Genomic DNA, 26,766 nt, shown 5'->3' with positions numbered 1-26,766 from the left:
ATCAAAGTCATGATTATCAAACATTATGATCATGAACAATAATCAATAATTAGCAACTATCAATTTTTATATCTATATTTTCACAACAAATTTTCAACAAAAATTTTCATATCTCCCTTAAACATGAATGTTAAGCATGAATAAATCAGAACAAAACATTCATTCAACAATATATTATATCAGAGCATAATATAACAAAACATTTTCATGCATCGACATTCACATGTAAGCAAGCAAAAATCAGCAATAAGCGATAAGCAATAAGCAAACAAACATGGAATAATAAACATATTCATACATATACATATAATAAACATACATATACATATCTCCCCCTTTTTGACTTTCAGCAAAAAATAAACAGGGAGACTTAAAATGTTGGGATGGTTAACAAAATATTGTTTGATACCAAAATAAAAATATTGTTCATCAATCATTAACAAGTGAAACTACTTCCTGGACCTCCTCTTCCTTTTCTTGGAAGGTTTTGGTTTTCCAGGGGTAGTCGTTTCATCAACATTTGGATTAATGGTTTGGATTGGAGTAGTCTCAGCAACATCAACATCAACAGTTTGACGCTCAGCAGCAACCTCTTGATCATCATCTCCCTTCTTCTCCTCTGCTTCCTTCTCTGCCTCTTCTTCCTTCTCCTTAGCCTCCTCTGCCTTCTCCATGCCCTCATCCTCTTTAGGTACAGCAGCATCACCATCAACAACCTCTTCTTCCACTACCACATCTTCTACTACCATTCCCTTCATCTCTTTTATAAAAGTGTCTAACATAAAAGTAAGAGTGGACACTTTATCATGTAAATCCAGTAGAGAAGATTTCATTTCACCAACCTCCAGGTCTAGAAACTGAAGTCGGGAAAGAGTTGTGTGTTCTTTAATGTGAGGTTCAAGACGTGTTAGCCGCTTACCATGGATCTTTTGTAAATCCTCTTTATCACATGAAGACAAACTTGAGTACAACTCATATTTGCCATGCACTTTGAAAATACCAAGAGGCGGGAGGATTTCATTAGACAACGAAATAGGACCAGAAAAATCCACTTCCTCTAACTCAGAGAGCAGATTGAAATGATCAAAGATCAATGTCAAAAGATTGGAATAAGGAAGAGAACAATTGCGAGAATGTGAGCAACAAAACCGCATTGTTGAGAAGATAATAGAAGAAAAATCAACATTTTTCAGAGAAGAGATTTTCCACATCAGTATGAGATGAGCATCAGTAACCAATTCACAAGAGGTGTTGCGAGAGAAAACGGTTCTTACAAGAATGTAGTGTAACAATTTTCCATTAAGATTCAAAGCATTGTGGGTTATTTGTTTAGTAGAAGAAAAATCAGAATATGATTCGAGAATAAACATATCCTTAGCATTTTGTAAGGACAAAATGTTAGGGGTTTGATCATCCGTTTCATGAGAAAATTTGAAAATGTCATTCATTAGGGTTTTCGAGATGATAATCTCTTGACCTTTTACAAAACTTCTCAAAGCTTGTTCTCCATCAACCATAATAAAAGATAAGTTCGAATAGAAAACTTTTACAAGAGTTGGATAAGTAGTAGAACCAGGACTTAATAACATACCAGGGGTAGATTGAATAAAAACAGAGATGATTTCAAAGTCTTCAAACAAGAAGAAATTATAATCATGAATATCAACAAAAGAAAGTGATCTTTGTCGAAAAATATCAACCCATCTCCCATAAGCAGTATGATTTTCAAACCATTGCTTTGGAACATCTAAAGTGTTCAAAGGTGTGTTAATAATAGGGGTTACAGGTTCAGCCATTTTTGATTTAGATGATTCACCCTTCTCTAATTTTGAATCAGATTTGCTTAATTGTCTTTTGGGTGCCATTGAAGAAAGTTTTTGAAAGCTTGAAAAGGAAAGTGAAAGAGACGGTTTGAAGAGCAAATCAGAAAGAGTATTAGTGAGCAAATGAATGAGCAAAGCGTATTCACTCGCTATTTAAGAAGTATAGTACAATGCATTTGTACTTTCAATAAATTGATTTGACAACACAAGGAATGCAAAGGGTGTGTGGAGCTTGACCGGTTTGTTCATCAAAGTGAACAAGTGTTTGATTTGGGTTTTTAACCGTGAACAAATGGAAATGCAATTATGAGATTAATTGGATTTTAACCAAAATCATGAACATTTTTTAATGCATTAATGATGTTCACAAATAATTTAAACAAACAATTTTGTTTTAAAATAATTAAATATCCTTTATTAATTAAAGGTATTTAATTATAAATCCCATATTTATAAAACAAATAATTTTTAAGAAATTGAAATCAAATTTTCAATTCTCAAATTCATGCATAAACACACATATAATCACAATAATATGTAATGCTCCCCCTTAAGACATATTTAGTATCAAGTAACAATTAACGTTTAATATTTAAACATTTTACTCTTTATCATTACTCTTTGTTATAACTCTTTGTTATTACTCCCCCTTAATTCATGCAACGTCATTTAGCATGCCAAGTTCCATACGTATATAAGCAAAACGATCAGCACTTAAAGGTTTTGTAAATATATCCGCTAATTGATTTTCAGTAGATATAAAAGATAAAGAAATATTACCTTTTTCAACATGATCTCTTATAAAATGGTGACGTACCTCAATGTGTTTAGTACGAGAATGTTGCACAGGATATTTTGTAATACGAATTGCACTTGTATTATCACACTTTATTGGTATACCTTTGAAATCAATTCCAAGGTCTCTAAGTTGTTGAGCAATCCATAAAATTTGAGGGCAACATGCACCGGCAGCTATGTATTCAGCTTCAGCTGTAGATAAAGCAACTGAATTTTGCTTTTTAGAATACCATGAGATCAATGAATTTCCTAAAAATTGACATGATCCTGAGGTGCTTTTTCTATCAACTTTGTATCCAGCATAATCAGCATCTGTAAAGCCAATCAAACTAAAATTTCCACAACAAGCGTACCATAGACCAAAGTCTTTAGTCCCATATAAATATCTAAAGATTCTCTTAACTGCTGTTAAGTGAGATTCTTTTGGGTTAGCTTGAAAACGAGCACATAAGCAAACACTAAACATGATATCAGGACGACTAGCAGTTAAATACAATAAAGAACCAATCATACCTCTATAAGTCTTTTGATCAACACTCTTACCATTTATATCTTGATCTAGACTTAGTGTTGTACTCATAGGCGTATTAACTTCTTTACATTGATCCATATTGTACTTCTTTAACAAATCTCTAACATATTTACTTTGACAAACATCTTTCTTTTGTTTTATTTGTAGTCCAAGAAAGAATGTTAAGTCTCCCATCATGCTCATTTCAAACTCTTTGCACATAATCTCAGAAAATTCCTTGCACAAAGAATCATTAGTAGCTCCAAACAATATATCATCAACATATACTTGAACAACTAGAATATCTTTTCCTTTAGTTTTAATGAAAAGTGTTTTATCAATTTTACCTCGTTGAAATTCATTTTCAAGTAGATGTGAGCTAAATCTGTCATACCAAGCTCTTGGAGCTTGTTTCAAGCCATATAACGCTTTATTTAGTTTGAACACATGATTAGGTAGATCAGAATTTTCAAAGTCGGGTGGTTGTTTAACATATACTTCCTCTTCCAAGTATCCATTTAAGAATGCACATTTAACATCCATTTGATATAGTTTAATATTCATCTATGAAGCAAAAGCAAGCATAATACGAATAGATTCTAACCTTGCAATTGGTGTGAAAGTTTCATCATAATCTATACCTTCTTCTTGATTATAGGCTTGAGCTACCAGTCTTGCTTTATTCCTTACAATGTCTCCATCCTCATTGAGTTTATTACGAAAGACCCATCTTGTTCCAATGATGGTACGATCTGGAGGTCTTTTAACTAGATCCCAAACTTTGTTCCTTTCGAATTCATTTAATTCATTTTGCATTGCAATGATCCACTCTGGTTCTTGTAATGCTTCTTTAACATCTTTAGGTTCTACAAGAGAAACAAAAGCAGAAAATGCACATAGATTTTTAAGAGAGGATCGAGTTTGCATACCTTTGTTTGGATCACTTATAATGTTTTCTGGAGGATGTTGATATGACTTTCTAATTCTTCTTCGTAGTAAAACAACATGTATACTTTCTTCAACTATACCTGTACGTTTGTTTAGCACTCTATAAGCTTTACTATTTAGTGAGTATCCAAGAAATATACCTTCATCACTTCTAGCATCAAATTTACCTAAATTGTCTTTACCATTATTATGAATAAAACATTTGCAACCAAATGGTCTAAAGTATGCTATATTCGGTTTTCTTCCTTTGAATAACTCATAGGGAGTTTTCTTAAGTATGGGTCTTATAAGGCATCTATTTAAAACATAATTAGCTGTGTTAACAGCCTCAGCCCAATAGTGTTTAGCTAATCCATTTTTAATAAGCATTGTCCTAGCCATTTCTTCTAAGGTTCGATTTTTCCTTTCAACTACACCGTTTTGTTGGGGTGTCCTAGGACCTGAAAAGTTATAGATTATTCTATATTTTTCACAAAAGGTTTCAAAGCCTAGTTGATCAAACTCTCTCCCATGGTCACTTCTAATCGAGACTATTAGAAGGTTCAGTTGAGTTTGCATCTCTTTACAAGGTCTTGAGAACGGTTTCAAGGCTTCACTTTTATCCTTCAAAAAATCAACCCACGTAAATCTAGAATAATCATCAACTATAACTAAGATGTAAGATTTACCTCTTATGCTCCGTACACGCATTGGTCCACACAAATCAATATGTAAGAGTTCACATGGTCTTGATGTACTTACCATTTTCTTCGGTTTGAATGAACTTCTTACTTGTTTACCTTTAATGCATGCATCACAAATAGGACTTTGTTTATAGTCAAGAGCTGGAAGTCCCTTAACTAGATCTTTACTTACCAACTTCTACATGGTGTGAGTATTGATGTGACCAAGACATCTATGCCATAGTTTTGGATTATCTGTAATAGCTTTCAAACACTTGAAATTCTGCACTGCGATTTCGTTAGTATGTAAAGCATAAACATTATCATTTCTAAGAGCAGTAATGAGAGTATCTCCGGTATTAGGATTTTTAACAACACATTTTTCTTTGTCAAATATTACTTCATTACCTTTATCACATAGTTGAGACACACTTAGCAAATTAAATTTTAGACCTTCAACTAAATAAACATTATCAATAGTTTTAGATGGATTCTTACCAATTTTACCAACGCCTAAAATTTTGCATTTACCTTTATCTCCTAATGTGATTGAGCCATTGCATTTTTCTTTAATTTCAGAAAATAAGGAAATTTTACCACTCATATGCCTTGAGCATCCACTATCTAAAATCCACTTTTGTTTAACCTACAAAACAAAAAAAAAAACCTTTCTCAACCTTACTTGGCTATCCAAGTGACAAATTTGGAACCATATTCGGGATAGACCATGTTGGGTGGTCTTGTCCCTTTAGGAACCCATATTTGCTTTATCTGTCCACGTAATTCAAGAGGAAAGGAATTCTTGATAATATAATTTTCCTTACGTCTGTAAGGACATGCAAATCTTACTGTCCTTCTTTGCAACAAAATGTGCAAGTAGGAGTACGTTTATGTTTATATGCACCTTTCACAAATGTGGTTTTACTCTTATAGTTATGTGTAACATTATTATAACCAATACCACGTTTATCACTAGTTGGTTTTTGTCGTGTAAGCATTTTAGTGAATTTGGATTCAGATTCATTTAGCTTGGTTAATGCTTGTAGATTTTTCTCAGACTCATTTTTCAAGGTTTTGATCCTGGCTTCAAGATCATTGTTCTCATTCTTAAGATCGATAAGCTGTTTAGTCTGGCTGAGATTCTGTTCTTTCAAGACCTTGACAGTCTTTTCAAGTTTAATTTTTTCAGCCTTTAGCGAATCATTTTTATTTATGATATCTTCACAACCTTCAGCATAATGTCGTATTCTATCCACTAAGATATCTTTCTCATCTTTTAAAATCTTTTCAATTTGAAACATATTGACGAGAGTTGTAACTAATTCATCTTTGGAGCATGTGTTAAGATAGTCACGTACCTCTTTTATGATTTTGATCTAAATCATCATTGTCATCATTATCAGCCATAAGACATACATGAGCTTGACCATCTTCATTTTCAGATTCGGATGATCCTTCGGAATCACTCCAAGTTGCAACCATCGCTTGTTTGTTCTTGTTCTTTTTGTAGGATTGTCTTTTCTTCTTAGGACAGTCCTTTACGATATGTTCTGTAGAACCACACTCAAAACAAGCAAGTTTATTAGTCTTAAAATTTGAATTAGAGTTAGAAGACTTACCTTTATTTCTGGATTTAAATTTTTTAAATCTTTTTCGCATCTTCATAATTCCTTCAAGACCTTTTGTGATTAACGCAAATGGATCTTCCTCATCATCGCTATCTTCATTTTCACTTGAAGATTCATGATGTTTCTTTGCCTTTAGAGCAAGATTTTTCATGGAAGGTATTACATCATTATCTCCATCATCATGTAGGGTAAGTTCATGAGTTGTGAGTTTTCCAAGCAGATCGTCAAGCGATAAAATTCTCAAGTCTTGAGCTTCCTCAATGGCGGTGACTTTTGGACCCAATTTGAATCTTGGAAGACACCTTAAGACTTTCTGGACTTTTTCTTCATTAGTAAAAGTTTTTCCAAGAGAATTCAAACTGTTAGTAATCAAAGTAAAATGAGTAAACATTTCATTTATATTCTCATCCTTTTTCATCTTAAACATTTCATATTGATGCATGAGGATGTTGATCTTTGTTTCTTTCACTTGACTTGTTCCTTCGTATGTCACGACCAACTTAACCCATATTTCTTTTGCGCTTGTACATGAAGAAACTCGATTGAATTCAGTACCATTCAAAGCACAACATAATTGAATGATAAGGGGAGATTGAAGACTTAATTCTCTTGAATGATGATAATGCAAAACACATATTGATTAAACAAATAAATTAAGTAATTACATTTAATTGTTTAAGTAAGCTTAAAATCATATTTGATATACATTTAATAAGTAATATATATTTAAGTTCGAAGTCAATTGAATATGCTTAAAGAACTTAAGTTTATTTTATAAGTCTTGAAATACGTTTCAAAGTCTTGAAGATAATTACGTTTACAATCAGGTTAGTTTTGTAATTATATTTGAAATATTTTAATATGTCAATGTTCCTTGAAATTATATTTGAAATATTTTAATAGGTCAAGGTTCATTAAAATTAACTTGGATATTATTTGAAATGAAGTTTGAATATTTTACTACACGTTTTTGTTTAACGTTTAAATGTTTTACATTTGAACTTGAATTTAAATATGAGTTTAAATTGGTTTGATGATTAAATATAGTACAAGGTACACATGTTTTACTAATTATAGTACACGGCTATATTTGATAATTATGCAAGATCTAGAGTTTTCTATTAATAGGATGATATTTGAATTTATACTAAAGATAGAAAATGACGATTTGAATTAATGCTAATAATAGAAATTAATTTATATGATTAATTAAATGTTGATAAATCTGGTTTGTGCTTATTATTCAATTATGTTGTGCTTTGAATGGTACTGAATTCAATCGAGTTTCTTCATGTACAAGCGCTAAAGAAATATGGGACAAGTTAGTCGTGACATACGAAGGAACAAGTCAAGTGAAAGAAACAAAGATCAACATCCTCATGCATCAATACGAAATGTTCAAGATGAAAAAGGATGAGAATATAAATGAAATGTTTACTCATTTTACTTTGATTACTAACAGTTTGAATTCTCTTGGAAAAACTTTTACTAATGCAGAAAAAGTCCAGAAAGTTTTAAGGTGTCTTCCAAGATCCAAATGGGGTCCAAAAGTCACCGCCATTGAGGAAGCTCAAGACTTGAGAATTTTATCGCTTGACGATCTGCTTGAAAAACTCACAACTCATGAACTTACCCTACATGATGATGGAGATAATGATGTAATACCTTCCATGAAAAATCTTGCTCTAAAGGCAAAGAAACATCATGAATCTTCAAGTGAAAATGAAGATAGCGATAATGAGGAAGATCCATTTGCGTTAATCACAAAAGGTCTTGAAGGAATTATGAAGATGCGAAAAAGATTTAAAAAATTTAAATCCAGAAATAAAGGTAAGTCTTCTAACTCTAATTCAAATTTTAAGACTAATAAACTTGCTTGTTTTGAGTGTGGTTCTACAGAACATATCGTAAAGGACTGTCCTAAGAAGAAAAGACAATCCTACAAAAAGAACAAGAACAAACAAGCGATGGTTGCAACTTGGAGTGATTCCGAAGGATCATCCGAATCTGAAAATGAAGATGGTCAAGCTCATGTATGTCTTATGACTGATAATGATGACAATGATGATTTAGATCAAAATCATAAAGAGGTACGTGACTATCTTAACACATGCTCAAAAGATGAATTAGTTACAACTTGATGTAGTGCATTCTGATGTATGGGGCCAAGCCCCGCATACTGACTCTCATGGTTTTTCATATTTTTTTTTATTTATTGATGATTGTTCTTGAATGTGTTGGGTTTACTTTTTGAAACACAAATCTGAGGTTTTTGATGTCTTTGTAAAATACTATAACATGATTCTCACTCAGTTCCATGCAAAACCTAAAATCCTTCGCTCAGATAATGGTGGTGAATATATCTCTCTTGCAATGAAAAAATTTTTTCATGAACATGGTCTTATTCATCAAACATTCTGCCCCGACACTCCCCAACAAAATGGGGTTGCTGAATGCAAAAACCATACCCTTCTTGAGGTAGCACGGGCTCTCATGTTTGACACCCATGTACTTGTACATTTTTGGCCTGAGGCCATTACTACTGCCACCTATCTCACAAACCGACTTCCCCCAAAAATCCTCCAATTCCAAACTCCTTTTGCCACACTCAATACCTTTACCCCTGTTCCCTCTTCTCACTCCCTTCCTCATCGCATCTTTGGGTGAGTTGTGTATGTCCATCTTCCATCTAGAGCCCGAACAAATTTGAACCACGGGCAGTCAAATATGTGTTTCTTGGGTATGGCACTACACAAAAGGGCTATCGATGTTATGATCCTATCCATCACAAGCTTTATACCACAATGGACTGTGACGTCTTTGAACAATCTCCCTACTACACTCAACCTCGATCTCAGGGGGAGATTATGAGTGAGGATCTCAGCTGGTTGACTCATCCCTTGGCTGACAGTCGAGCTCCCAAAGACCAAGTAGGCACTACCACCGATATTGCCACTGACATTGTTACTGAATCTTCTCCTCAGACTACTACGCCAGTCCCTGAGCATCAAGCTGAACGAGAGGTAACACCGAGTCCTACTGCTCCTTTCATTGATATATCTACTGACTATATTGTGCCAAGTAGTGTTGTTGTCCCCAGGAAATATAATTTGCCCCCTCGAAGTACAAGAGGAATGCCTCCTAAGAGGTATGATCCTGAGTATGAATCCCAGAGATCACGATATCCTATTGGTAGATCAGATGATGAACAACTATCACAAACAGCTGTTGCCTTCAATGCATCCCTTTATTCTAGTACTATTCCGAAAACCACTGAAGAAGCCCTCCAAGAACCGAAGTGAAAACAAGCTATGGACGAAGAGATCATGGCTCTCTAGAAAAACGGAATGTGGAAGAAGTGTAGATTACCAGGTGATAAGAATACGGTTGGCTGTAAATGGGTTTTCTCAGTCAAGTATCATGCTGATGAAACCATTGAGAGGTATAAAGCAAGGCTTGTTGCTAAAGGGTACACACAGACTTATGGGGTAGACTACTCGGAAACATTCTCACCTGTGGCTAAAATCCATACCATTCGAGTTCTCTTCTCAGTAGTAGCAAATAAAGAATGACCTCTATTTCAATTTGATGTAAAAAATGCCTTCTTGCATGGAGAGATTGAAGAAGAGGTGTACATCAAGCCACCACCCGGGTACTCAGATAAGTATAGCCAAGGAGAGGGGTGTCGACTTAAAAGAGCCCTATACGGCTTGAAACAATCCCCTAGGGCGTGGTTTGGGAGATTCACTACAGCAATGAAGAGATTTGGCTACAAACAGAGCAACTCAGACCATACTCTATTTGCCAGGAGGAGTGGAAACCAAATTACATGCCTCGTGATCTATGTAGATGATATGTTGATTACCGGAAACGACTCCAAGGAAATTGATCGACTCAGGAGCAAATTATTCCAAGAGTTTGAGATGAAGGATTTGGGACAACTGAAATACTTCCTTGGAATAGAAGTTCTAAGATCAAGAAAGGGGATATTCATCAATCAGAAAAAGTACATTTTAGATCTCTTAGCAGAAGCAGGCATGTTAGACTGCAAGCCAGCGGATACTTCTATGGTAGCTAATCATGGTCTAAAAATCGTTGAAGGGGCAGAAGTGGCAAATCAAGATCGTTATAGAAGGATGGTGGGAAAACTAATCTACTTATCCCACACGAGAGCAGATATTGCCTACGAAGTAGGGATTGTAAGCAAGTTCATGCACCGACCTCAAGTGGAACACATGGCAGCAATCCTGGGGATCCTGAGATACTTAAAGGGAACCAGTAATAAGGGAGTTTTCTACTCAAAGAATGATAATCTTGATCTTGTTGGTTATACAGATGCAGATTGGGCTGGTGATCAGGACGACAGGAAGTCTACCTCGGGGTTCTTCACTCTTGTAGGGGGTAATCTAGTCACTTGGAAGAGTAAGAAACAGAAGGTAGTGGCTCTATCCAGTGCTGAAGCAGAATTTAGAGAGATAGCAAAAGGAGTTACAGAGATTCTGTGGATCAGGAAACTTCTAGGAGAGCTAGGTTTTCACCAGATACAGGCAAGTCTTTTATATTGTGATAACAAAGCAGTAATAAGTATCTCTGAAAATCCAGTCCAACATGATCGAACGAAACATGTAGAGATGGATCGACACTTTATCAAGGAGAAACTAGAAAGCAAGGTCATCAGTCTCCCTTTTATTGCATCTAAAGACCAACTAGCTGATATTCTCACAAAAGCAGTTTCATCAGAGGTCTTCAATAACACTTTATGCAAGTTAGGCATCCGTGATCCCACGACCTAACTTGAGGGGGAGTATGGGAAGAAAGTTTCTTTATTATTCAGTTACTTAATATTAATCAGTTATTTTAGGCAGTTATGATTCAGTTTCTTAATAGAACAGTACTCATGTATATATAGAATAGAAGAAGTTACTCTGTAATATAGAATATAGCAAACAAAAACTGTATTTTTCATGAACAAAATACTCCAAAATCATCAAATCTTCACTTACAATGTTTGTCAAGAAATGATGTATGGACATATATAATTAAGAAACCATTTAGAGCTCAGGGTTATTAAAGGAGGCTTTGAATCACCTTACTTGGATAAATAAAATAAGAAATAATGGGATATACCTAATCTATCACAAGGTGACTGCATTTTTGTGCAATAAATGTTATCTTTGTGTATGTGGCAGTTTCCAGTATTATTAAATTGTACATTGGAGCGTCTTAGCTGAAATAGCTGGAGCTTAAAGGTCCCTGAATTAATAGTCTCATAATATAAATTTGTGAATTAAGAATGTTTAGGCTTATATTTTATGGAGTTTTACTTACTTTTTAAATTTTATATTCTTGAAAGATTTGTGTAGTATTAAAGCTATTGCTCCTTTAACAATCGTGGTGCTTGGTTTACCTTTGATGTTGTGATAAATTAGCTTGCGTTAAATTTCGAAGTCCCCTAAAGAATGTGGGTTTAAAGCATGAGCAAAAAGTTTATGTTATTAGTTTATAATGAACTTCTGAAATATCAGGATCGTCCTCTCTGATTCTTACTTGTTCGTTCTTCTTAACCTTCTTATTGTCGTTCATGAGTATAAGTGAGAATAGTTTTTCTTGAGAGAAGCTGAACGTTTTATAAGATGATTTTAAATGACTTGATTTCTTGAATTCTTTGCTTGAGAAACTAAAGGTATCACCAGCTCATTTAACATTGAGTGTTGTCTCTTGAGAAAGTAAAGTAAAGTAAAGGTATTCGCCTTTGAGCATCGATTTGGGATCATCCCGCTATACGCTCTTAAACTGATATTGTGGTGTATGCAAATTTGTGTTATATGTAGCGTTTTTAATATTAATTTTTGATACACTTCTATCATATTAACTGAAGACTGAAAATAATTCTATCATACGTGTAACGGACCGTTCTTTTCTAATGTAGGTTTATTATAATATAATAGTAAGTAATGCTAAGCGGAAGTCTATCGAACCATGATTATTGCGAAAAAGAAACAAAACAGAACATTATTTTAAAAAACACAAATAAAACTTAAATCATTAAAATAAAATTTTACATAATACATCTTTCTTTAATACATAATTATCGTCCATAAAATAAACTACATACATATTATATCCTAATCTCACATAAACAATACAATAGCTTCTTAATAACTTCATGTAAAGTTACCTGCAGCATCTGCTGAAATATGGGAACAGCCGATGGAAATCGGTCAGTTTTAAAAAACCGAGTGTAAAAAACTTACTGCAATTATACAAGTATAGAAAATATATGCATTGCAATAAGTAATATGCAAAGATAAGTGCATCATAATAAATAATATGCAAGGTATCTTATGTATTATAGGGAATTCATTTTAATATTAGATTTATTTAAAAATATTAAACTTCTGGTCCTTTTGCTTGAGTACCAGGGCGTGATTTACTAACACTTCTGCTTGAATGTTAGGGCGTGGAATCCAAATATTTATTTAATGAATGCAACACATATGATCTTTGTTTGATATATGTAAGGGTCTGTTAGGTCTTAGTGGGAGTCGTCACTCCTCTAGTACAATGTTGCTCGACCCACAGATCAGGTTAAAACAACCTTGCTGTGTTCGCCGTATTTTATGTGCCCGAAAACACGTCCCACGTTTTTTACATGCCGGAAGCATGATTCGGCATTTCCTTACTATCAAGCCTTTTTATTATCATGTTACTGTTTTCATATAAATGCAACACTAAATGTCTATACATATAAATAAATTATTATTAAACTAAATCAAAACTAAATGGGTCTTTAGTATTTATTTATAGATAAATTTTCAATTAAGCTTTATTAATTTCTTAGCAATTAATTTCTTAAATGTCTATTTATTATAAATGATAAAATAAATAGTTCCATCATAAATAAATACTAAAAATGTCTTAAAAAGGACATATTGAGTTTATTATAGATCCTAGCCCATTTATCCAAATTTTTAGAAAATAAAATTTTGCTTTATTTAATTAATTTCTTGATAGCTTAGTTTTCGATTTAGTTTATGAACAATTATTTCCTTAAGATTAAAATCTACACGAAAATTTAACTTATTTATTAAATGAGTTGGTGTATATTCTTATTCATCAAAATAAAATAATTTTAATTATTATTTTCACTTTTCTTTCTTTTCGCCTATTATAACAATTTAATTATTAATTTATTTCTTTAAAATTTAAATATCACAAAATTTCGACAGTAACACTAAATAAATTATTTTTTTTCCAGAATTATTTATTTTTAAACCAATTTATGAATTGCCTTATTTTATGCTTTTTTTAACAAAAATTAATAATAATATTTATACTCAACTATAATTCACGAAATTAATACAAAATTTATATCTCATACATATACATGTACAGATAAATTTTTGTTTAAAAATATTAATATTTACTATTTTAATTAAAATTATTTCAAATTATGCGGTTTTTGGCAATTTTAATGAATAAATCATATAAATTAAATTTATACCTTTAATAATTTACAGAAAATTTAATTTATATATAAAAAAACATATAAAATTTATGGGCATAGCTTTATGTAAATAAATATATAAAAATTTATACCTTTAATAATTTCACTATTAATCAATTTTCTTTGTTGTAGAATTTTTAGCCTCAAAATTAGCTTCCTCCCCTTGAATTTCTATAATTAACACTAAATACTATTATTAAGAAATTTTTGAGGATTTTTAGGAAATTTTCTAGGGTTTTTAAATTTTTTTTAGAAATTAGTTTATATTTGGGAATTAATTTTCTGATTTTTTTCCTTTTGCTATCTTTCTTTTACGACGGTACACTTGGACTTAAATAGGCCAAGATTTGCAAAATTATCTATTATTTTAATTTCCTTTATGGGCAAGTAAATAAAGTGATAATTACTCCAAGATTTTTTTTTCTTCTTGGTTTTATCCTTAAGATAAAACTAAGTTAATATTTTGGCATCTAGCCTAGCTTGCCGCCAATTCCAGATTTTTTTACATTTTTATTATTATTATTATATATATTTTTATTTTTAATCATAATTTAATATAGAAAATAAAAAGATTAAGTTATTGTAGGTAATTTAGCTAGACTTAATATTTAGGCAATTTATTTTAAGAGAAATAAATTATATATAAAAGAAAATCGAGAACTTAAGAACGATCGGAATAAAATTCGAAACGGCATTAAAAAGAAAATAATAAAACGAAATGATTATTGAATTTGTCAAAATATTTAAAATTAAGAAAAAGGATCTGTTACAATACGAGTATTAAAAGGGTACAAATGAGTATTAATGGGTACATATATGGGTGTTAATGGGACATTTTCATCTCTATTAGTGTTGGAATAAAAGTTGTTGACATTTACAGAAATGTCAGCAATGAAGACGTTTTCTTGCTTAATTTCTAACCATTTTATCATAAATTTCACAGTTTTCACATTTTTTTTTGTACTCACATGATCCTCTAAAATTGTATAACACAATTTTGATACTCATATGAACCTCTCAATCCTCCAAATGTTTCTAGCGAAACCTCTATGCAAATATATAATATATGTTTTAAAAATTAGTATAAATGGGATGAAGACAACAAATTTTGGGGATTTAGAGCGAATAAGAAGGAATGTAGTATATGTTAAACACATTATTAGTTACAACAATGTCATGGTTTGTAGTTTCTATCTTCTGTTTTCTTTATTATCCCTTGGATTTCTATAAATAATAAAAGGTTTCTTTTTTATGTCCTACATTTCTTCTTGTTGTACAACGGTATTTGCTTAGTTTGTTCACAATTCGTTTAAATGCAAGTAATGAAACAATATCAAAATAGAATGACACAATAATAAGCAATCTATGTATTTTTCAATACTCAATGTTATTTATACTCCTTAGGCTCAGTATGCATTAAATTCAATCGTATCTTAATGACTTGTACTAAAGAGCTAAACATAAATTTTTACTCTTGAACATTCCTTGATAACTTGAACCAAGAAGTAAACCATCAGTTGGCTTTAAGTCACAGAATAAATAAAATACAATTTTCTACTTTTGTGTTTTAAAGAATATTATATTTGGTTGATTTAATGGGAGAAAAAAAACCAAAAACACAAATATACGAAAGAAATGTATATAGAAGATGACAAGATAGCTAGAGTTTGTGGGCAAGATCTCTGTAAATGGAAACGTAGCGAATTAAGGGGAAATGATGAAAGATTTCATTCCAAGTATACTGGAAAGCTTAACAAGTGAAAATTTGTGGATATATTTGTACTTGTGTTAGGTTGATTTGATGAGTGAGATATAGGCTAATAACTTGATATTCTATGTAGAGTTTTGCAGGATCTGGGATGAGGTATTTATTAGCACTGCTACTATTATCAAACTATTTATATTATTAATTATATTTATAGAAATACATATTTTAACTTGTAGTTTGCTTACATGTTAAGAACACCATTCTACATTATCTCATGTTGTATCAACATGAAAATCTAACTTTTTATAAACAAATTAGAATTTGTTTGGCTCATATGAGATACCTTCTCTAAAGCCCACCACATGAGTATTGTAACATTTATATTTACATTATTAAACAAGCAACTGATTTATATTAGTATTATAGGATTTGTATATACATTTGAATTAGTTGTTTTCTTGAACAACCTAACTATGCTTTATGTTTGACTATAAAGCCTTTAATATATTTTCATGTCTTATTTTGATGATGTTGCTATTACTACCTATTTATGCTCAATTTGGCAAGTTGTTTTCACTAACTCCTAAAATAGTTAGGGTAGTCATTCCAACTGTCGTTAAGCATTGATATGTCCTGACATCACGCCTTGATACATCATCACAAACGCAGCGTCCACAACATAGACTGCTCCACTACTACCGCTTCATAGAGTTAAGTAACCCATCAACGATCATCATCAGCAGATCACAACCATTCCAACCCATTGCACTCGGCCTGTATACCAATGACACATCAACTGCACATGGACCCCATAACATACACCTTAAATCTATGCATTCTTTACATTTTTGGTTTTTGCAACACATTAATATTCTAATATTTTCATTCGTATTATTGTTAATAAAAATGTATAATATAACATTATGGAATTCGATAGTATAACTTGGGGGACTGCGTGCGTAACACGTGGCCCCACAACTAGTCATAATAAAAGGATAATGATAAATAAAAATAAATAAATAAATAAATAAATTTAAATCCGTTCACTTTAAAATGCTATATTTATGTATGATTTGATTTAGTTTGAGAGAAGTCTTAATTTTTAAGAGAATTATATTGAATTGTTGTTAGGCTTATGATGTAAGAAATTAATTATGAACATGAATGTAATTTGGGATGTATGTGAACTTACAATGGAAAATTATGAAATTAAGAGAAATCATTGAGGTTGAATTAGGTTATTGATATAAAGTTTAGTGTTTATTTATTTATTTATTTTTATTTGTCATGAATTGAGGTATAGGAATCACCCAAAGTGGTATTGGGTAATGGAGTTCCAAGAGGGTTTGCAGTTGCTAGTAGGGTATTCTGGGAGTTCTATTTTTATTCTTTTGTTGTTCCCATAATGCTAGCTGACTATGGACTTGATTATGCATTTATAATATTGACATTGTTTTGGAGTTTTAACAATTTCAATAAGAATTATTGACATAATCAATTTGTGAACTTACAATCGCTTCTTATTAACATTTTGCAATTTTCTTATTTTAAAAAATAATTTTGGGTCATATTTTGCAATTTTAATCGTCCACTGAATTCTTTCTTTGTCTTTAAAAAATCTAAATGGCTTCTATAGATTTTTCTGTTAAAAACATCTAAATGGCTTCAATATATTTTAAAAATAAAAATTCTTTTGTGTTTATTTAATGCATGACACGAGGGTAAATATCTATTTGACCAAAATGTAGAATTATTAGTTGTCTTTCTTATTTATGGAATAGGATATAAATATAATGACAACAGATATTGCATAATATTTACAAAATCATCTAATATTCTACATGATCATACTCTCTCCAATTTATTGATTTGAGGACATTTTCCTTTTGCACCAAAAACTTGGAGGATGGGGACCACTTAAAAGTGGGTGCAAAACTCAATTTTTCCATAAAGGACATTGATATTTATGCGTTGTTGATTGTTGTACTAAGGGTAAAAGGGTAAAAACAAATGACAAAAATAAAAAGGAAACATAATCAATGAATTGATCAAATAAGAAAATGTCCCTAAATCAATGAATAGGAGAGAATAATATTTAATAGAATAATGCAAATATGGAAATATTCTATTCTATGAAAATATTTTATTCTATTAATATTCCCTCAATTCCAAAATTATAGTCCGGACTCTCTTAGTTGTTGCTTTTTAAAGAGTAATGTTTAATGTTTGTTTTTAATAGTATATATTAAATGAATTTGATTATAAAAGAGAAAGAAAAAAGTAAAATGAATAGCTAAAGATGTGTTTTAATAATAGGTAGAATGTGGGTTTTATATTCGAAACATATAATGTAGTTAAAATTTTATAATAATCCAAAATAAAAATTGTAGCTTAAATTATGGGACAAAAAGAGTATAAACTAAGTGTGTAATTTATTCTACAAATCAAACTAATATATACGCATTACGCAGATATGCATCTTGTGCAATAATATAACTAAAAATAATCCAAAATGCAGTAATTGATTGAATATTATTTGTATAGAGAATCATATTTGATCTCAATTGAAGCATTCTCGTACCAAATATGTAATCAAAAAAAAATATTGGCATAAAAGTCAATGATGTAAGTCAAAGGTCGTCGTTGGATAAATCAAACATCATGAATGCATTGAACATACTCGACATAAATACAATAAATAAGATATGGCCAACCTTATCGCTATTAGACTGGCGGTCTTTTACTCCATATCACTATCCCAATGCAATTACTTCCCACAGGTATAACTCACTAGTATAGTATTCTTGACTACTTTATAGGATCTCAATACTACAATGCCAAGAAATAAGTATACACCATGGATCACATATTCACCCGTGTTACTTTGATATTTTTTTATAATGAACTATCTTTAATAACATATTTGTCATGTGATATTTTATTAAATTCGTTTCCATTTTGGTGTGAATTTAAAAATAATATAAAAGTGTAGAAATAGAATGTAATTTATTGAAAAACAATTATAAAATATAAAATTGAAAATATAATCGGTGTGAACCAAGGGTTTAAAGATTCTATTATGACAAAGAAATATCCAAGACCTACAACCACAAGGTTTAACGTTTCTGACATTATCTCTTGAAAAGCCTCTCTGACGCTCAAGACAATCCTAGAATAAAAGGTTAGGTTTCAAGATTCGAATAACGCTTTCGGAATTTTCTCCCTGAGAGTCAATTCTTCATGCACCTCCCTCGGAAACACCTCTCCCCCACATGCTTCTTCTTCATCATTGCACATAATGCATCAACTGATCCAAGCCATTCACTGTTGCTAAGAATTTCATCGGATTGGGTCAAAACGACGTCATCACTTATCGGCACATCAATATCTTTCTTCGCTTTGCATCAATAACCCTCTTAAAATATGCATGAGTGATGACCTCAATATCCCTCTTCAAAACAAGTTCGACATACTCAAAATCCTAAAAAACCAAGTGAATATTATAACAACTTACATTATATTTATTGCCGATTTACAACTTATTTAATGCAAATTTATATATGTTAAACCCCAATTTTTAACATTCTTGATACCAACATTTAAATCTTTATTGCCAACTTATTATCACATAGTTTTTCTATGAACTTACATGTTCTTAATGCCTAATTATATGGTATCTAATGCCTTTTAATAAATATTTAATGCCTATTTGAACCTTAAATATGCAAGATATGTACAATAACAGAAATGACAAAAAACTTACACCCATTGCCTTCCTCTTGATTTCTTTATCAGTTTCCCATCTTTCATTGAGTTCATAACTTAACAACCTTGTCGCAGTTGGTTCATTTACTGGCAACTCCTGGACATGCACTTCTTGTTCATCGTTTTCAACTGCCCTGTCAGGCAATGTCATCTTTTCAACAGACGGATTCACGCCCTCCGCATCTAAGGCCCCTTGCACAACCCCCTTGTACCAGTCACTGTACTGGTGCGTGATTGGCAATCCCTCAAGCGCCATGATCGCTTTCCCAAACCCAACAGCTCTTTCAACCTCAAATCTAAATTTGAGGAGCTTCTCGTTCAAGTGCTAAACTAGGGTGTAACACCCGAATTTCCGACCGTCCTTTACGGCCTTGAATTTTCGACCCCATAACGAATCCAAAATCGTAAAAGACGGGAAGAAATTCGGGTGTTACATAGGGGCAAAGACCTAGGATACAGTCTTCCCTTAATTCCAATTTGCACAGATTAAAATATCACCTAATCCCAATTTGCACAGATTAAAACATCACTCACAATAAACTTAATCCAAACTTGTCATTTTATATTGGATTAAATGGGTTCTCAAGTTTTTGCGGGTGGGCTCTGGGCACAGGCTCAGCTTGGTCTTGCTTAGGGCTAACCCCGTTGACTATGTTTTAACATATAAATTAAAAATAAAATATAAAATAAGAATAATAAATAATTTAAAACTAAATGAAACTAACACGTAAAATAGGAGGTGATAAAAATCAAATTCTGGACTTTTATCAATTACATCAATATATTTGAAAAATATAAATTAAGACCATCTAGTACAAAACAACGATTAATAGATCAATATTCCAAGTATATAAAAGTAATCTTTTGGAGAATAGAAGGCACAACAAAGCTTATATTATATTGTTAAGATCATACCCCCAAAGAGATCTAAATCTCCCCAATTGACACCAAATTACAACCAAATTCCAAAATCTTGAAAGTGCTTATTTTTTATTGCAAACATGCACACTTCAGAATGTAGCACTTCACCTAGGGAGCATATATCAGTTCAACCTCAAAGAGGTAAAAAAACTACTCCATATGATCAATTCTACTAAAAAATACAAAATAAATCTGGTCTTAAACTGGAACTGTTCTGTTATCAGTAGTAGGACCCTGATACTCTTCAGCTTCATCTTCATTCTCACCAGACATTTCTTCCAAGGATTTTCCATTTGCTTCGGGAACAAGAAAGGTACAGAAGAAACCAAGTCCACAAATTCCTCCCAAAATCATCAGTGAGTCCCTAACTCCAATACCAGGAGGATACCCTGCATCTGTCTTACTTGCATCTCTAGACTGTGCCAAGTATAAGAACCCGAAAGCCCCAACAATGGCCCCGGCTTTCCCTGCAGCAGCTGATATACCATGGCAAGTCGACCTTAAACGAGCTGGGAAGATCTCGGCAGGCACCACAAAGGTTGTTGCATTAGGCCCAAAGTTAGCAAAGAAAAAAGTGAAACCATACATGACAACAAACCCAATATGGTTCCCTGGGGTAGTCCAGTGGTGATATGGGATGGCCAGTCCAAACATGAAGGCGGTCATGAAGAAGAAACCCATTAATTGGATGTAAAAACGGCCTATTATATCGATGAAGACGACAGTGAACCAGTAGCCCGGCACAGTTCCACAAAGGGACACTAGAGTTTGGGCTCGCGCCACCATGTAAACCTCCTGAAGGGCGCTCATAGATTTGGCTTTAGGAAGCCAGCCTACTGCACTGAAAATGTCTTTTTGGAAGAGGTTGTTGCTGTAGAATGCAATGTCTAGTAAGAACCAACAAGTAGCAGTTCCTAACAAGTGAAGACCATGTCTTTTTAAGAATTTCCTCGAGAATAAACCAAATTGAGTTTTCTTCTTTTCTACCAGCGCTGCTGCTTTTACTTGGTCCTCTTCAATATCTACTTGCAACACCTAAACGCAGTAAAATAGTATTACACTCAAGGTAGCAAATAAAAACTTCTAATGATTGTTCCAATAAAGTATATATACAACTAACATATTGAGTGGTTTCAACCATCATATTAAGTGATTGAAAACTTGTACTGCATTTGAATTTTAACCTCAAGAGGTTAAAGTTTGTATGAGAGCGAGGTCATTCTTGACCTTAGACAAGGTAAATATTTGTCGAGGGTCCAGGGCTTGGAAAAGGTCCAATATCTTAGTTTACCATTGTTGTCATGTAAGACGTAAAACAACCCTTATAAAATTATAACTTTACTTTTATCAAACACCAATTAAAAACCGAAATCAGCCCAATATTGAGAGGGCTCATTTCTTTATATTTCCTAGGATCCATAAAAATATCAAAAAAGACGGGGCATGAAAGTGCGTGAAAGATTAGGGTCTCAAGTCTCAACCATCAGCATACTTTTCATTCCAAAAGAAGAGTTTATATGAAATTTCATAATGATTAGTTATTACCTTAGACATGTCAGAGGCAGCCTGTTTAGCATTATTAGCCACAAGTGCAGTGTAACGTGCAGTTTCAGGCATCTTCATACGCCAGTAGTAAGTCATTAGAGCAGGAATAGCACCAAACATCAGAATAATCCTCCACACATAGTCAGCTTGAGGAACCAATGAAGCAGCAGCATCAGTGGCATACGAAGGAGCCGGGAACGCCGCCTTAAAAGCAGCCGAAACAATAAGAGCAATAATACCACCAGTCAAGTTTCCAAATCCTTGCATAGCAAAAACCGCAGCAATGAAAGCTCCACGGGTCTTCTTATTAGAATACTCCGACATAATTGTAGCTGAAAGCGGGTAATCTCCTCCAATACCAAATCCAAGCCAAAAACGAAAGAAACAAAGTGAAGCCATGACACCCTTAGCTTCATGTCCAAATGAAAGACCTGAAGCTAATGAGCATATAACCATCATCATAAGAGTCATACCATAAACCCTTTTTCTTCCCATTTTGTCACCTAGCCACCCAAAGAAAAGCTGTCCTGAAAGGGTCCCACAGAAGGCAACACCATTAACAGCAGCAGAGACATTAGGGGGTAAAGTCCCAGGTTTAAGTGCACCAGATTGAGTGTAATATATGCGACCCAGAAGTTTAGTGACTAAGGAAATGCTGAAAAGATCATAGGCATCGGTGAAGAAACCCATTCCAGCAATAACAATTGCAGTAAAATGATACCATTGTGTTTTGGCAACATCTAGTGCATTCAGCACTTTCAGTTGTTCTTGTGCCATTTTTCTTGTACCTGAAACAGAGAAAAAAACAGGGGACTTTAGTTTATAATATGGGTTTGAAAATTCTTACAGTTTTGTTGAGAAAATACAAAAATATGACTTAATACAGCTTATCAGTGACGTGATATGTATGAAAATGAGTGAAAGAAAGGATGACACAAGATTTTTGATTATTGAATGTGAACCAAGAAAGCAAAAAAATAGAAAAATAGGACCAAGTCCAAGTTATTTAACAAAATTTCAAGTCCAATGATGCAACATGTTTGTTGTATTTTTCTTTAAATATTAAACTTAGTCGTCAAAGTAGGACCAATTATGTCACATGTGAATCGTATTTTTAGTCCATAAAATAAAATATCATCTTACCTTAATCTCATCATAGTTGACTCAAACAAATTATTTTTTTTTAATCTTTCTACTTCTGTTCTTTTTTGCATCAATTATTGATTTTTTTTTTTATTATTATTATTTTTTAAATCATCTCACTCTTCTTCTAATTTCATCCCAAAACTTTTACTTTATTCATCTTAACTATATTAATTTTTATCCTTTTAACTTTTTTTTTGTTCATTCTTTATCTTAATTTTTCTTTCTAGTAAATTTCACTTACGAGAAGTTTGGATTGAATATTAATATTTAAGGGGTAAATCAAGTCAAAGTAGGAAACAAAATAATTAGATCATCGTTTTTGATTCAACATTTTTAGTTTACTCTCATTCTACTTCTTTTACAATTATTTCAATTGTTTTAGTTTGCGTACTTAATTGTCATTGTTTGAAAAGTTTGATTTTTTACCCCTTAAATATTTACAATCAATCTAATCGAGCCCTTAAATACAAAAAGAGAGTGAGGGACATAGGGAGTATTTTATATTTGTTTGAACAATCTTTCACATTATATATTATTTATATTTGTTATTTTTAATAACATACAATAACAACTTCTAACCAAAATGTTAAAAAATAAAAAGATAAATATTTGACAAACTAACTAGTATTTATTTTTATTATTATCAAGCACAATTTGTTCATAATACATATATTAAAAAAAATCTATATCATAATTATAGTCAGATATAATGTTCAATGAAAATATACAAGTATATATCACAACAATCAAGCCAAATAGACTTTTATATAATATATTAATTGTATTAGTGATGCAATTAAAATATCACTTACATCTGCATGCATATGTACATACAAAGTCAAGCTCGCTTATTATAAACATCTTTATTGTTATGAGAAAAAAATTTGTGTGGATGATTTTGCTTACCAAAAAGTATCAGGTTTCCGTTTTATGATATGGTTAGAATTGATGTGCTACTAATATTTCACCAGCAACTTGCATTACCACATACATAGCTTTTCAATAGGTAGCAGGTGCATCATTAATTAGGGGTTACATAAAACCATTTGTAGTTAAATTTTAATTTTATTTTCTTTTTCAAAAGAAATTTCTAATTTTATTTGAATGGGCGCAAAGGAATGGATCTTTTTTTAAAAGTTTTTTAATTTCTTTTTTGTGTAAGAAAAAGAGTATAGATCCTATTTTTTTTGGTATACATTGAAGTAGTTCTAATTTGATCTAGTTTGATAAAAAATTGTCTAATGTTAGAAATTTATTATTATTTCGCTCATATAATTAGCATACAATACAGGTGACTAGAGACTAATATAATTTATAATTGATATTAATTTTAACAACATATTTAGTTGTTGATATTAAATGGTGGAAGTGTTAATGAAAAAATTAGTGTAATATTAGTAAGAAAATCTTTTAATAAATACAAAAATTATATTTATTCTACTTTAATCATCTCATATTCTTCCTAAAATAATTCATTAGCAACTGTTACTATTTTTAGAGGTTGTCCAAATGGACGGTAAAAAATTAAATACAGATTTTGAAATAATATATCGCTTTTATGCATCACACTTCTTTATATAGGAAAGTTTTGAAGGAGGCATGAGTAATTCAAGTTTAAACGAACACAAGATAGTCATTGATCCAAATTATTCGCGATGAAGATGGAAGCAGTAGGAAGAAAATTGATGATTGAAGACAAACACAAAATACTATGACTTAAAAAACGAACTCTTTATGTTGAGTTATATAAAAAATTAAAATCCCAGCCTATATGAACTTGTTATGTCTCCAATATACAAACCAAAAAGAAAAATAATAATATTTCAGATATCATCATTAAAATAGTGCAATTCACTCCACTGTTAAACAATTAACATCATTTTTGTTGTTTTGTTTTATTAAATTCGTGTCAATTCTATTTTTAATTATAACGCATATTTTATCAACGTATTAAAATTAGTTTTTTATGTTATTCATATTTGTTTACAATTTTTATTCACTTATATTCATTATCACCCCTTTTGAACAAAGGGACTGCTAAACAATAAACAATAATACGCTCTAGTTTAAAAATAGTTGCTACACTTGAATAGATAGTAAGATTTAGAAATGTTCATTTGGTTCATTGAGTTGACATCCAGTCAGGTGTTTCAAGTCGATCGAGAATCGAGTATAATGTCTACAATTAACATTGATTTTTACATTTATAGATCTATTTTAAAGTCAGATCAAAGTCGAGTTTAATTATATACCAAATAAATTTTAGATTTTTTGAGTGTAATTTCTAAACTTTAATAACAATTCATTAATTAATATCATTTTACATGCTCATTTTATTTTATATAAGAAAAAACAATTAGTATAACAACTATTTGGAACCACATAAATTAAAATAATTAGAATTTGATAATATGGAAAGGTAAAAGACAAAACCACAAAAGGTATCACGCTATAGAAAAGGGAAAATAGTAAAGTTATGAAATCAGAACCCACTAACTGACTTCCAAAATTAATGGAATAGTAGTCCGAGGAAACCTCCATGCAAAAAGCGAATCATAATTTTTTTTGTCATTTTGATTTTTTTTTTTAATCGAGAATTGCGCTGAATCACTTAACTAAGAAGAGAACAAGTGACCCAGAAAACAACAAAAAGATAATAAATCTTGACTGGGTATTTTCATCAATTATCGAATAAATACTTCAACATTTAAACCATCAATTATAATTTCTTTTGGAACAAACCATCAAAATTTATTCTTTATGAATTATTTAATTTAAAAAATCATCTTTAACCAGTAACAATAACATCAATGTTAAATATTATTGAGTGAACAATTAGGTAAACTATAAAACCTCACACATCTTCCTTTACAATAAAAAAAATATTTTATGATTATAAAATGATAGAATTTTCAACGCCGCATGTGATCAAACCCTAAAATATTCACCATAATCAATGCAATCATAAATTTGAGACTCAAATTAAAAAAAAAAAAAAAAATCAGTTGTTGATTGTAAAAGTGAATATTATGTCTAATTCAAATAAAAAAATATAAAAATTAAAAAGCCAAAAACAAAAATTGTATAAATCAATGTATGATGAGATTGTACCTTAATTGAGAAACACTCAAATTTAAAGATTTAACCAGCTGTGCAAACTTTGGAGAAAGAACAAGACCTTTGAAAATTTTATTTTCCCTTTAATTTTTGTTTTTTCTTCTGTGTTGATGATTAGATGTGGAAAAAGAAAAATGAAGGAGAGAACAAAGGAGAGTGCGGAAGAGAGGAGGATAGAAGGTACGCTATATAAAGTTCAAGGATGGGAAGAATACTAATTTTAGGTGGGTCCCAATTGGGTTTTGTTTTGTTTTTCACAATTCATACCAATTTGTTGACTTAAGAATACTTAGTGCTGTTAGAATGTGGGAGAAAAGAGTTTGGAGTTTGGATAGATAGGAGAAGGTATCTTTTACTAAATAAAGGTATATTCTAAATGGTGTTCCTTCCTTCGCTTAATGTTCCACTTTTAAGAATCACAATCCTAACAAACTACTAAACTACTTTTATTTTCTCTATTTTATTAAATGTTTAAAAAAAGTTTGTTGAATTTTTTTTTTAACTATTTTAAGTGCTTTCAAACTAACTTTTGTATTGTTATTTTTATATATAGGACTAGTATACAAAAACATAATCATATACGAAGTTGTTTTATCAGGCTTGCCATTTATTTTTATAATATGAAAATTATTATAGTATTTATATGAAATTGTTATAATATTTAGATATGTAGAATTTAAGATACGC

General features: G+C 31.5%; 1 protein-coding gene across 1 annotated transcript; it reads right to left on the bottom strand.

The window, feature by feature from the left end:
* Positions 1 to 20,180: 20,180 nt before the first annotated feature.
* On the bottom strand, positions 20,181 to 26,393 carry LOC130809414 (probable inorganic phosphate transporter 1-4). Its single transcript, XM_057675198.1, has 3 exons — positions 26,074 to 26,393; positions 21,817 to 22,604; positions 20,181 to 21,306 (listed from the first exon to the last, which is right to left on the bottom strand). Exons 2-3 carry the CDS (start codon positions 22,591 to 22,593, stop codon positions 20,470 to 20,472), a joined length of 1,614 nt encoding a protein of 537 aa, XP_057531181.1. The 5' UTR covers positions 22,594 to 22,604; positions 26,074 to 26,393; the 3' UTR covers positions 20,181 to 20,469.
* Positions 26,394 to 26,766: the final 373 nt, after the last annotated feature.

Source organism: Amaranthus tricolor, chromosome 1 (assembly GCF_026212465.1).
Source record: "Amaranthus tricolor cultivar Red isolate AtriRed21 chromosome 1, ASM2621246v1, whole genome shotgun sequence".
Lineage (NCBI taxonomy): Eukaryota > Viridiplantae > Streptophyta > Magnoliopsida > Caryophyllales > Amaranthaceae > Amaranthus > Amaranthus tricolor.
This window is presented reverse-complemented; position numbering and strand designations above follow the sequence as displayed.

Excerpts from the sequence above, each read along its gene's own strand:
- LOC130809414 (XM_057675198.1), bottom strand. The coding sequence starts at position 22,593 with ATGGCACAAGAACAACTGAAAGTGCTGAATGCACTAGATGTTGCCAAA. Across the intron at positions 21,307-21,816 it reads CTGCCTCTGACATGTCTAAG|GTGTTGCAAGTAGATATTGA; the intron begins GTAATAACTAAT and ends TACTGCGTTTAG.